This window comes from Mobula birostris, chromosome 3 (genome assembly GCF_030028105.1).
Source record: "Mobula birostris isolate sMobBir1 chromosome 3, sMobBir1.hap1, whole genome shotgun sequence".
NCBI classification, from domain to species: domain Eukaryota; kingdom Metazoa; phylum Chordata; class Chondrichthyes; order Myliobatiformes; family Myliobatidae; genus Mobula; species Mobula birostris.
Genome location: NC_092372.1, coordinates 230,295,678 through 230,308,902, shown reverse-complemented (window position 1 = coordinate 230,308,902; position 13,225 = coordinate 230,295,678). Strand labels below are relative to the sequence as shown.

The 13,225-nt window shown below is 44.9% G+C and overlaps 1 protein-coding gene across 3 annotated transcripts in view; it reads right to left on the bottom strand.

The window, feature by feature from the left end:
* The window catches only part of LOC140194814 (IQ motif and ankyrin repeat domain-containing protein 1-like), a 117,886-nt gene that overhangs the window by 43,015 nt on the left and 61,646 nt on the right, over positions 1 to 13,225 (bottom strand). For all 3 annotated transcript variants that reach the window (XM_072252097.1, XM_072252098.1, XM_072252099.1), the window contains 2 exons: positions 6,244 to 6,435; positions 3,247 to 3,372 (listed from right to left, as the gene is read on the bottom strand). In XM_072252097.1, the coding sequence (XP_072108198.1) occupies positions 3,247 to 3,372; positions 6,244 to 6,435 (318 nt within the window). The remainder of the gene's footprint in view (positions 1 to 3,246; positions 3,373 to 6,243; positions 6,436 to 13,225) is intronic.

Here is a 13,225-nt window from a genome sequence, read left to right as displayed (position 1 = left end):
AAGCATAAATTGGGAACAGATACTCTCAGGGAAATATACAGCAGAAATGTGGCAAATGTTCAGGGGATATTTGCTTGGTGTTCTGCATAGGTATGTTCTAATGAGACAGGGAACTGAAGGTAGGGTACAGGAACCGTGGTGTACAAAGGCTGTTGAAAATCTAGTCAGGAAGAAAAGAAAAGTTTATGAAAGGTTCAAAACACTGGGTAATGATAGAGATCGAGAAGATTTTAAGGGTAGCAGGAAGGAGCAAAAGAATGAAATTAGCAGAGCCAGAAGGGGCCATGAGAAGTGCTTGGCATGCAGGATTAAGGAAAACCCCAAGGCAATCTACAAGGATAACACGTAAGAGAATAGGACCAATCAAGTGTGACAGTGGAAAAGTGTGTATGGAACTGGAGGAAATAGCAGAGGTACTTAATGAATACTTTCCTTCAGTATTCACTACGGAAAAGGATCTTGATGATTGTAGAGATGACTTACAGTGGACTGAAGAGCTTGAGCATATAGACATTAAAAAAGAGGATGTTGTGGGGTTTTTAGAAAGCAGCAAGTTGGATAAGTCACCGGGACAGGATGAGATGTGCCCCAGGTTACTGTGGGAGGTGAGGGAGGAGATTGCTGAGTGTCTGGAAATGATCTTTGCATCATCAATGGGGACGCAAGAGATTCCGGAGGATTGGAGGGTTGTGGATGTTGTTCCTTTATTCAGGAAAGGGAGTAGAGATAGCCCAGGAATTTATAGACCAGTGAGTCTTACTTCAGTGGTTGGTAAGTTGATGGAAAAGATCCTGAAAGGCCAGATGTATGAACATTTGCGGAGGCATGATATGATTAAGAATAGTCAGCACGGCTTTGTCAAAGGCAGGTTGTCCCGTACGAGCCTGACTGAATTTTTTGAGGATGTGACTAAGCACATTGATGGAAGTAGAGCCGTAGATGTAGGGAATATGGATTTCAGCAAGGCATTCGATAATGTACCCCATGCAAGGCTTATTGAGAAAGTAAGGAAGCATGGGATCCAAGGGGACCCTGCCTTATGGATTCAGAATTGGCTTCCCACAGAAGGCAAAGAGTGGTTGCAGGTGGGTCATATTCTGCATGGAGGTCAGTGACGGTGACCAGTGGTGTGCCTCAGGGATCTGTTCTAGGACCCTTCTCTTCATGATTTTTATAAATGACCTGAATGAGGAAGTGGAGGGATGGATTAGTAAACGCTGATAACACGAAGGTTGGGGTGTTGTGGATAGTGTGGAGGACCGTCAGAGGTTACAGCAGGAAATTGATAGGATGCAAAACTGGGCTGAGAAGTGGCAGATAGAGTTCAACCCCGATAAGTGTGAGGTGGTTCATTTTGGTAGCTCAAATATAGCAGAATATCACATATTAATGGTAAGACTCTTGGCAGTGTGGAGGATCAGAGAGATCTTGGAAGGATGTAGAAACTATAGAAAGGGTTCAGAAGAGATTTAGAAGGATGTTGCCTGGATTGGGGAGCATGCCTTATGAAAACAGATTGAGTGAATGGCCTTTTCTCCTTGGGGCGACAGAGGATGACAGGTGACCTGATAGAGGTGTATAGGATGATGAGGGGCATTGATCGTGTGGATAGTCAGAGGCTTTTTCTCAGGGCTGAAATGGCTAACACGAGAGGACAAAGTTTTAAGGTGCTTGGATGTAGGTAGAGAGAAGATATCAGGGGTAAGTTTTTTACACAGAGAGTGGTGAATGCGTGGAATGGGCTGCTGGCAATGGTGGTGGAGGCGGATACGATAGGGTCTTTTGAGGGACTTTCGGATAGGTACATGGAGCTTGGAAAAATAGAGGGCTATGGGTAACCCTAGTAATTTCTAAGGTTGGGACATGTTCGGCACAACTTTGTGGGCCGAAGGTCCTGCATTCTGCTGTAGGTTTTCTATGTTCTATGTTCAAACTTCCCAATTCTTTACTTCATCCCTCCACCACCCTCCCCAGTTTCGCCTATCACCTTGTGTATCTTCCTCCCCTCGCCACACCTCCAACTCTGACTCCTCATCTTTTTCACTCCAGTCCTGATGAAGGGTCTCGGCTGTCTTTCCATCAATGTTGCCTAGCCTGCTGAGTTCCTCCAGCTTTTTGTGTGTGCTGCTTGGATTTCCAGCATCTGCAGATTTTCTCTTGTTTGACACTGGAGGCTCTGCTAGAACAAAGGACCCTACAGAAAGTCCTGACAATTCTGAACACTGGTTTGCACCCTCTGCATACCACCTTAGCTGAACAGAGAGCACTTTTAGTGATAGTCTAAGATGACTGCGCTGCTCCAAAGAGCGTCACACGAGGTCACTCTTACCCTCAGCCATCAGGCTCAATAATGAGTCAACCTATAGCCGGGGAAGTGATGACCACCTCCTGCAGACTGTTTGAGGTCACTTATTTTTTATTCTTTCTACTTGTTTTCTAATATTTATATACCTGTGCACTTGTGATGCTACTGTGACACAGTAATTTCCTTTGGGATCAGTATCTATCTATCTATCTATGTGCCTTGTGCTGTGTGTGACTGTTGGGACCGTACTGTGATTTCCACCTTCGACCTGCAGTAATGGTGTTTGGTTCGGCTGTATTCATGGGTATTCATGTATGGACGAATGACAATTAAACTTGAACTTGAACTACTCCCTCTGGTAAATCAGTTTATTTTTATCACATGTAATGAGGTAAAGTGAAAAACGTTTCATGTTGTTCCATCGAGGTAGTACAAAGGAAAACAACAACAGAATACAGAATAAAGGTTGACAATTACAGCTGGCAGCTTGTTTCATACACTGACCACCCTTGGGGTGAAGAAGTTCTCCCTCAGGTTTGTATTAAACCTCTCCCCTCTCACCTTAAACCTGTCCCCTCTAGTTCTTAGCTCTCCAACCTGGGAAAAAGACTGAGTGTATTAACCCTGTCTCTGCACCTCATACACTCCGATGAGATCACCCCTCATCCTCCAACATTACGACGAATAAAGTCCCAGCCTGCCCAACCTCCCTCCATAACTTAGACCCTCAAGTCAGGGCAAAATCCTCATAAATTCCTCTGCACTCCCTCTATCTAATGCTATCATTCCAATAATAGGGTGAGCAAAACTGAACACAATGCTCCAAACGTGACCTTACCAATCTCTACAAGAACTTCCCTCCTCTTGTACTCAGAGCACTGACTGTGGGGCCTCATTGAATGACATTTACCCCACGTGAGTACTGATAATTCCCTCCTTACCTCCACAGGTGTCGTACCATCCTCGGCGTTGACCCGAGGGTCGGCTCCGCTCTGTAATAGAGTCTGAACAGCAGCAACATGGCCCCCAAATGCTGCGCGGTACAGAGGGGTCCGTCCGTACGCACCCTACCACAGACAGCAGGATCAGTCCGTGTGTATACATAAACACACGCCACCTACACACTCACCATCCACACATATGTACACTCATAAACACATGCCTGCATACACACAGACATACATACTTACACATACACGCATGCACATAGACACATGTACAGGCAGATGCACTGATAAACAAACACACACACACACACACACACACACAGTAACAATGAAAGAAAATGCAGTTATAGTTGCAGACATAAATGAGAGGGAACCTCCAGAGTATGGGATCCACTGAGACCACGAGATGCACCAGGGCACCCTCTGAGAGTGTGCAGCGTATACAGGCACACCTAGAACATGGCACGGTGTGCTGGAGGAAAGCTGGGAACATGCAGAGGGTTAACACGGGGAGTCCCTCAAAAGATAATTACCAGGTCTAATTTTTGAACTACGGTCCTAAACTGTGGAACTCAATACCTAAAGCTATAAGGGAAGAAATCTCAGTTGACACCTTTAAACATCAGCTAAAAACCTATTTATTTAACTGTGCTTTTAATTAACATAAATTTGTTTTTTATGTTCATGTTTATTTTTATTTGATTTTCATGTTTGTACTTTATCCCATTGTAAAGCAATTTGAATTACATTATTTGTATGAAAAGTTCTCGATAAATGAAGTTACTATTATTAATATTAATACTACTACATGGGTACATGAGAACACAGCAAGTACAGACCCAGAGCCATCAAATGTTTCTTGTATGATAACCCTTTCATTCCCGGAATCATCCTTGTGAACCTCCTCTGAACCCTCTCCAATGCCAGCACATCTTTTCATAGATGAGGAGCCCAAAACTGTTCACAATACTCAAGCTGAGGCCTCACCAGTGTCTTATAAAGCCTCAGAATCACATCCTTGCTCTTGTATTCCAGACCTCTTGAAATGAATCCTAACATTCCATTTGCCATCCTCACCACTGACTTTGCCTGCAAGTTAACCTTTAGGGTGTTCTGCATGAGGACTCTCAAGTCTTTTGCAACTCAAATATTTTCATTTGCTACTCTCATGGCCATTCTCCTAATCTGTCTAAGTCCTCTGCAGCCTGTTTCCTCAACACTACCTGCCCCTCCACCAATCTTCGTAACAAAGCCATCTATTCCATGAACTAAATAACTGATATACAGCATAAAAAGAAGCAGTCCCAACACCGACCCCTGCGGAACACCACTGGTCACTGGTAACCAACCAGAAGAGGATCCTTTTATTCCCACTAGCTGCCTCCGACCAACAGCCAATGCTCTAACAGTGCCAGTAAGTTTTCTGTGATACCATAGGCTCTTAACTTCATATGTGGCACCTTGTCAAAGGCCTTCTGAAAGTCCAAATATACAACATCCACTGCATTCCCATTATCTATCCTATTTGTAATCTCTTCAAAGAATTCCAACAGGTTCATCAGGCAAGATTTTCCCTTGAGGAAACCATGCTGACTCTGTCCTATCTTGTCCTGTGTCACCAAGTACTCCATAACCTCATCCTTAACAACTAACTCCAATATCTTTCCAACCACTGAAGTCAGACCGCTACCTCTTTCAGAACCCTAGGGTGCAGTTCACCTGGCCCAGGTGACTTTTTGCACCTTAGGACTTTCAGCTTTATCGGCAACTTCTCCCTTGTAATGTAGTAACTGCACTCACTTCTCTTCCCTCACACCCTTCAACATCTGGCACACCGCTTGAGTCTTTCACCATGAACACTGATGCAAAATATTCATTTAGTTCATCCGCCATCTCTTTGGCCCTCATTATTATTTCTCTGGCCTCTTTTTCTTGCGGCCCGATATCCACTCTCATCTCTCTTTTATTTCTTACATACTTGAAAAAGCTTTTACTATCCACATTGATATTGTCTGCAAGCTTGCTTTCATATTTCATCTTTCCCCTCTTAATGATTCTTTTCTTTGTTCTGTGTAGGGTTTTAAAAGCTTTCCAATCCTGTCATCCCACTAATTTTTGCTTTGTTGTATGCCCTTTCTTTTGATTTTACATTAGCTTTGACTTCCCTTGTCAGCCACAGTTATACTATTTTACCATTTGGGTATTTTTTTGTTTTTGAATACATCCATCCTGCACCTTCCTAATTTTTCCTATAAATTCACGCCACTGCTGCTCTGCTGTCATCCCTGCCAACATTTCCTTCCAATTTACTTTGGCCAACTCCTCTCTCATACCACTGTAATTTCCTTTACTCCACTGAAATCCTGCTACATCAGACTTTACTTTCTCTCTATCAAATTTCAAGTCATATTGTGATCATTGTCTCCTAGGGGTTCTTTTACCTTCAGCTCCCTAATCACCTCCTGTTCATTACAGAACACCCAGTTCAGTCTACCTGATCCTCTTGTTGGCATTCAACAAACTCACTCTCTTGAGATCGATTACCAACCTGATTTTCCCAATCAACCTGCATGTTAAAATCTCCCATGACGACCATAACATTGTCCTTTTGACATGCCTTTTCTATCTCCTGTTGTGATCTGTCGTCCACATCCCAGCTACTGTTGGGAGGCCTGTATCTAACTGCCATCGGGGTCCTTTTATCCTTGCAGTTTCTTATCTCAACCCACAAGCATTCAATATCTTCCAATCCTATGTTACATCTTTCTACTGATTTGATGCCATTCTTCACCAGTAGAACCACACCACCCCCTGTGCCTACTTTCCTATCCCTCCAATATAACATGTAACCTTGGACATTCAGCTCCCAACTACAACCATCCTTCAACTACAAACATGTGTTGAGTGATGTAGTCCCTCAATCACTGTGGTGCAGGGACGAGGAGTGGTGATCCTGAAACCCTGTAACCTGGCCCTCTTCTCCCATGTTACCTTTGAATTGGGATTGGCTCCTTTCTCGATCAGGTATTTGATGGCACTGGGATGCCCGCCACCAGCTGCCTCTGACAAGGGTGTGTTTCCATGGGCATCGGTGCAGTCCACCATGTCTAGCTGGTGACGTCGTCTCAGCACCTGCCCTATCTGGTCAAAGGGCACTCCATTCTTCGTATCCAACTCAGAAACCTGTGGGAGGAGGAAGCAGTCCATGAATACCCTCCCTTTTGATTTATCAGGCCCCATCCTAATCCCTTTGCTCCCAAAGAATTCAGCACAGGAACAGGCCCTTTAGCCCATAACGTTACTCATTTCATAGAACATTACATCACAGTACAGACCCCTTGGCCCATAACGTTACTCATTTCATAGAACATTACTGCACAGTACAGACACTTTGGTCCATGATGTTGTGTCGACATATTAATGATCAATCTTATCCTTCCCTTCCATATAACCCTCCATTTTTTATTATCCATGTGCTTATCTGAGATTCATTTAAATGTCCCTCATGTTTCTGCCTCTAGCATTATCTCTGGTAGTTCATTCCATGTAGCTACCACTCTCTGTGTTAAAGAAATGTACCTCTCGATCCCCTCGAATTCGACATTCCTGCTCTGGGAAAAAGTCTCTGGCTGTCCTCTTAATTTATACCTCTTAAGGGAGCTAGGGCTTTACTCTTTGGAGAGAAAGAGGATGAGAGGAGACATGATAGAGGTGTACAAGATATTAAGAGAAATAGATAGAGTGGATAGCCAGCGCCTCTTCCCCAGGGCACCACTGCTCAATACAAGAGGACATGGCCTTAAGGTAAGGGGTGGGAAGTTCAAGGGGGATATTAGAGGAAGGTTTTTTACTCAGAGAATGGATGGTGCGTGGAATGCACTGCCTGAGTCAGTGGTGGAGGCAGATACACTAGTGAAGTTTAAGAGACTACTAGACAGGTATATGGAGGAATTTAAGGTGGGGGGTTATATGGGAGGCAAGGTTTGAGGGTTGGCACAACATTGTAGGCCGAAGGGCCTGTACTGTGCTGTACTATTCTATGTTCTATGTTATCATCTTATACACCTCTATCAAGTCATCTTTCGATCTCTTGGACTACAAAATGAAAAGCCCTAGTTCACTCAGCCTATCCTCATAAGACATGCTCTCCAAACCAGGCAGCATCCTGGTAAATCTCTTCTGCACCCTCTCCAATGCTTCCACATCCTTCCTATAATGAGGTGACCAGAACTGAACACAAGAGTGGTCTAACCAGGATTTTATACAGCTACAACATTACTGCCTGGCTCTTGAACTCAATTCCCCAACTAATGAAGTAACACACCATGCACCTTAACAACCCTATCAACTTGCTTGGCAGCTAATTAAACTGACCATGTTTGTTTATCTGCCTCAGTCAGTCAGTGGGTGCCGTCCCGAATCCGGGGTTGGCGGCTATGCACCTCCATCTTCTTCCATCTTGCGACAGCACCGAGTACAGCCTCTCCTCCAGCTTGTTCTCGCTGGCTGTCTTGGCACCGCCCGCTGCTGCCCCCGCCGAACTCGAGCCCGAGGCCGTGTCGGCCTCCAGCCATGGCCGCTCCTTCGAGCTCGGCCCTTCCGTAGGCGGAGGCCTTGGGCAGGTCCAGGCACACGGTGCAGCGCCCAAGTTCATCATGTCTCTTCTAACTGGGTGCATAGCAAACGATTCGTAGATACGTGGTGAGGCTTTACTCTCTTCCACGGAAGATAGCCGTTGGCTCACAAGGAGCTCATCCGCCCTTTGTCAGGTCTTGTTTTTTTTGGTCCTGCTGGGTGTCCTCACACCCTCCTCACCAGACTAAGTCCGGTGGGGTAGCTGGCCCAAGTTGCCGACCGCTCAACCACGGCCCCTACACAATTATCTGTCTACACAATGTCCATATCACTTCATTCTCCACACATTCATGAGCGTATCTAATAACTGTGTAAATACTTCTATAGCATCTGCCTCTACCACCACCCCTGGTAGCACATTCCAGGTACCCGTCACTTGCACATCTCCTTTGTATTTACCCCCTCCCACCTTCAATGCATATCCTCTCATATTAGACCCTTCAACCCTGGGATAAAGATCCTGGCTGCCTGTGCCTCTCAGAGTTATGTAAACCTCTATCAGATCTCCCATCAGCACATGCTATTTCAGAGAAAATGACCCAAAGTTTTCCAGCCTCTCCTTCTTGGTTTGTATTCCCTCATCCTCCCCTTACTGAAGTCCACATTCAATGCTTTGGTCTTACTGGCGTTGAATATCAGGTTGGTGTTACCAAGCTGAGATATCTTGCTCCTGGTACCCTGTCATCTCTATGAGATTCTGCAACAATAGTTGCATCTTCAGCAAATTAATAGATGGCACTTGAGCTATACCTAGCCACACAGTCGTGGGTATAGAGGGAGTAGAGCAGTGCACTAAGCACACATCCCTGAGGTGCACCAGTGTTGATCATAAACGAGGAGGAGATATTATTACCAATTTGCACAGATCGTGGTCTTCCGGTTTGGAAGTCAAGGACCCAATTGGAGAGGGAGGTACAGAGGCCCAGGTTCTGTAACTTATTGATCAGGGTTGTGGGAAGGATGGTGTTAGATGCTGAGCTATAGTTGATGAACGGCATCCTGACAGAGGTGTTTGTGTTGTCCGGGTGATCTAAGGCCGTGTAAAGAGCCATTGAGATTGCAGCTGCCGTTTTCCTATTGTGGCAATAGGCAAATTACAGTGGGTCCAGGTCTTTGCTGAGGCAGGTGTTGATTCTAGTCATAATCAACCTCTCAAAGCATTTCATCTGCGTAGATGTGAGTGCTACTAGATAATTGTCATTGAGGCAATTCACTCTATTCTTCTTAGGCACTGGTATAATGTTGCCCTTTTGAAGTCACCTGACGAAGGGTCTCGGCCCGAAACGTCGACTGTACCTCTTCCTAGAGATGCTGCCTGGCCTGCTGCGTTCACCAGCAACGTTGATGTGTGTTGCTTGAAATTCCAGCATCTGCAGAATTCCTTGTGTTTGCATGACCATGAAGCCTTGTGCGGGCACCTGTGTGCGCATGCGCGTACATGCTGATTTTTTTCCCCCACAAATCGGTTTTGCCCTCATCTTCCCGACTATACTGTACATACGTTATTTCTACTTTATATAGGCTGTGTATTTATCATATCATTCCTGCTTTTACTATATGTTAGTGTTATTTTATGTTTTATGTCTTATTTGTTATGATTTGTTAGGTTATTTTTTGGTTCTGGGAATGTTCAAAAATGTTTCCCATATAAATTAATGGTAATTGCTTCTTCGCTTCACGCCATTTCGGCATGAAAGGTTTCATAGGAATGCTCTACCTTAGCGGGGGAAATATGGGACAAGGGCGGTCCCATATAGGACAAACCAATTTAGCCCAATATACGGGATGTTCCAGCTAATACGGGACAGTTGGCAACCCTGTGTTCAAGTTCAACAGTGTGTGACGGAATGAGGAAAGGTGCAGCTGACTCATATCGTTTCTTCACGGCCCAGTAGCGCATGTTTTGCGGCCCAGTGGTTGGGGACTGCTGCGTGCAAGAGCTCCTGTGCTTCCCTTGTCTATACCTTCTTGGTTCTCACTGCTGGACTTCAGTCTCTGCCTATACTCAGGGAGCAGAAGTACAGCCAGGTGATCAGACTTTCCAGAGTGAGGGCGTGGAATAGCACGGTAGGAATTCTTGATGGTGGTATAACAGTAGTCCAGTGTGTTGTTTCCTCTGGTGCTACAAATGATTTATTGATAATAATTAGTGACTTTTTCCAGCTGATCTGGTTAAAATCACTCAAAATGATGGTGAAGGCGTCAAGGTGTGAAGTTTCGTTTGTACAATGATCACATCATTCAGATCACCTAGAACCTGTTTGACATTGGCCTGAGGTGGAATGTACACTACTACAAAAAAGATCGCAGAAAATTCACATAGCAGGTAAAATGGCCGACACTTCATTGCAAGCTATTCCAGGTCTGATGAGCTGAATTGGGACATCACTGACACATTTGTGCACCAAGAGGAATTTACTATGAGGCAGACACCTCCTTCTCTGCTTTTCCAAGACTCGACAATCCTATCCTGACTCTGTATATGATGAGTTCAGCACAGAAGGGGTTAACCCGCATGGTAAGACTCTTGGCAGTGTGGAGGATCAGAGGGACCTCGGGATCTGAGTCCATAGGACACTCAAAGCAGCTGTGCAGGTTGACTCTGTGGTTAAGAAGGCATACGCTGTATTGGCCTTCATCAATCGTGGAATTGAATTTAGGAGCCGACAGGTAATATTGCAGCAATATAGGGCCCTGGTCAGACCCCACTGGGAGTACTGTACTCAGTTCTGGTTGCCTCGCTACAGGAAGGATGTGGAAACCATAGAAAGGGTGCAGAGGGAATTTACAAGGATGTTGACTGGATTGGGGAGCATGCCTTATGAAGACAGGTTGAGTGAACTCGGCCTTTTCTCCTCGGAGCGATGGACGAGGAGAGGTGACCTGATAGAGGTGTATAAGATGATGAGAGGTATTTTTCGTGTGTATAGTCAGAGGCTTTTTCCCAGGGCTGAAATGGCTGCCACAAGAGGACACAGGTTTATGGTGCTTGGGAGTAGGTACAGAGGAGATGTCAGGGGTAAGTCTTTTACTCAAAGAGTGGTTAGTGCGTGGAATGGGCTGCCGGCAACTATGGTGGAGGTGGATACGATAGGGTCTTTTAAGAGACTTTTGGATAGGTACATGGAGCTTAGAAAAATAGAAGGCTATGGGTAACCCTCATTATTTCTAAGGTAGGGACATGTTCGGCACAACTTTGTTGGCCGAAGGGCCTGTAGTGTGCTGTAGGCTTTTTATGTTTCTATGCTTCTATGGATTCCGTGAAGCAGAGGACATACACTGTCCTAATATCCCTCAGTCCAGAGCACTTGCTACCATTGTTCAGCATACTAGTCCTTGTGTTGTTGTGCATAGCTGAGTCTCTTGACTTTGTCAGCATGGATTTACGAAGGGGAAATCATGCTTGACTAATCTTCTGGAATTTTTTGACGATGTAACTATGAAAATGGACAAGGGAGAGCCAGTGGATGTAGTGTACTTGGACTTTCAGAAAGCTTTTGATAAAGTCCCACGTAGGAGATTAGTGGGCAAAATTAGGGCACATGGTATTGGGGGCAGAGTACTGACATGGATTGAAAATTGGCTGGCTGACAGAAAACAAAGAGTAGCGATTCACGGGTCCCTTTCGGAATGGCAGGCGGTGACCAGTGGGGTACCGCAGGGTTCAGTGCTGGGACTGCAGCTGTTTACAATATATATTAATGATTTAGATGATGAAATTAAAAGTAACATTAGCAAATTTGCTGATGACACAAAGCTGGGTGGCAGTGTGAAATGTGAGATTATCCACTTCAGTGGTAAGAACAGGAAGGCAGATTATTATCTAAATGGAGTCAAGTTCGGAAAAGGGGAAGTACAACGAGATCTAGGTGTCTTGTACATCAGTCACTGAAAGCAAGCATGCAAGTACAGCTGGCAGTGAAGAAAGCTAATGGCATGCTGGCCTTCATAACAAGGGGAATTGAGTATAAGAGCAAAGAGGTCCTTCTGCAGCTGTACAGGGCCCTAGTGAGACCACACCTGGAGTACTGTGTGCAGTTTTGGTCTCCAAATTTGAGGAAGGACATTCTTGCTATTGAGGGAGTGCAGCGTAGGTTCACAAGGTTAATTCCCAGGATGGCGGGACTGTCATATGTCGAAAGATTGGAGCGACTGGGCTTGTATACTATGGAATTTAGAAGGCTGAGAGGGGATCTGATTGAAACATATAAGATTATTAAGGGATTGGACACGCTGGAGGCAGGAAGCATGTTCCCGCTGATGGGTGAGAGCAGAACCAGAGACCACAGTTTAAGAATAAGGGGTAGGCCATTTAGAACGGAGTTGAGGAAAAACTTTTTCACCCAGAGAGTGGTGGATATATGGAATGCTCTGCCCCAGAAGGCTGTGGAGGCCAAGTCTCTGGATGCTTTCAAGAAAGAGATGGATGGAGCTCTTAAAGATAGCGGAATCAAAGGTTATGGGGATAAGGCAGGAACTGGATACTGATTGTGGATGATCAGCCATGATCACAGTGAATGGCTGCACTGGCTCGAAGGGCCGAATGGCCTACTCCTGCACCTATTGTCTATTGTCTATTGATTCCAGTTCCAGTTTTCAGCAGAAACGCTTCCATGAAGCTCACTTTTGAGAATATCTCTCGGGACTATAGAGGGGTGTACTTGGGGTCCAGTGGTTTCTGTAAGTTCAGAGCTGAAAGCAGTGCTGGACTTCTTTCAAAGGGCTTTTAGTTTGATGAATCTCTTGTCTGCTGCACTCAGTTTCCATGGCTGGCCACTGCATTTCTGGCCCTCAACCTTGCCCATTTTTTGTGCTTCTTCGGAGGAGCTTGAACATCACATCTTGAAAACTCCTGTCTGTTGTGAAATTCCTGCTCTGGAGAGACGTAGCTGATGCAAGATGACTACTTTGTGACTTCCACTATGCTCACTCTAGCCATGTTGTAAGAATTCAAGATTTGAAGATTAAACTGACACATCTGCCACACTTTTAGTTTGCTTGTCCTTTGCCCAATTTAATTCCTTCTAGACCCCTTTCTGTTTCAGTAAATCAGATTTGTTCATTCAACTCATACCATTGATCATTAGCACCTGTTATCTTTGTTTAATCAGGCACTGGACTACACACCTGCAAAGTCATTAAGTTATTTTATAATATAAACAAGATTTATATTAAAAATCTGGGGTGCCCAAGAGTTTTGCACAGTATTGTAAAAAAATCAAATAAGTCGTGCAAAAATGGTGGGACAGTGTTCATGGGTTCATTGTCCATTCAGCAATCTGTTGGCAGAGGAGGAGAAGCTGTTCCTGAATCATTGAGTGTGTGTCTTCAGGCTCCT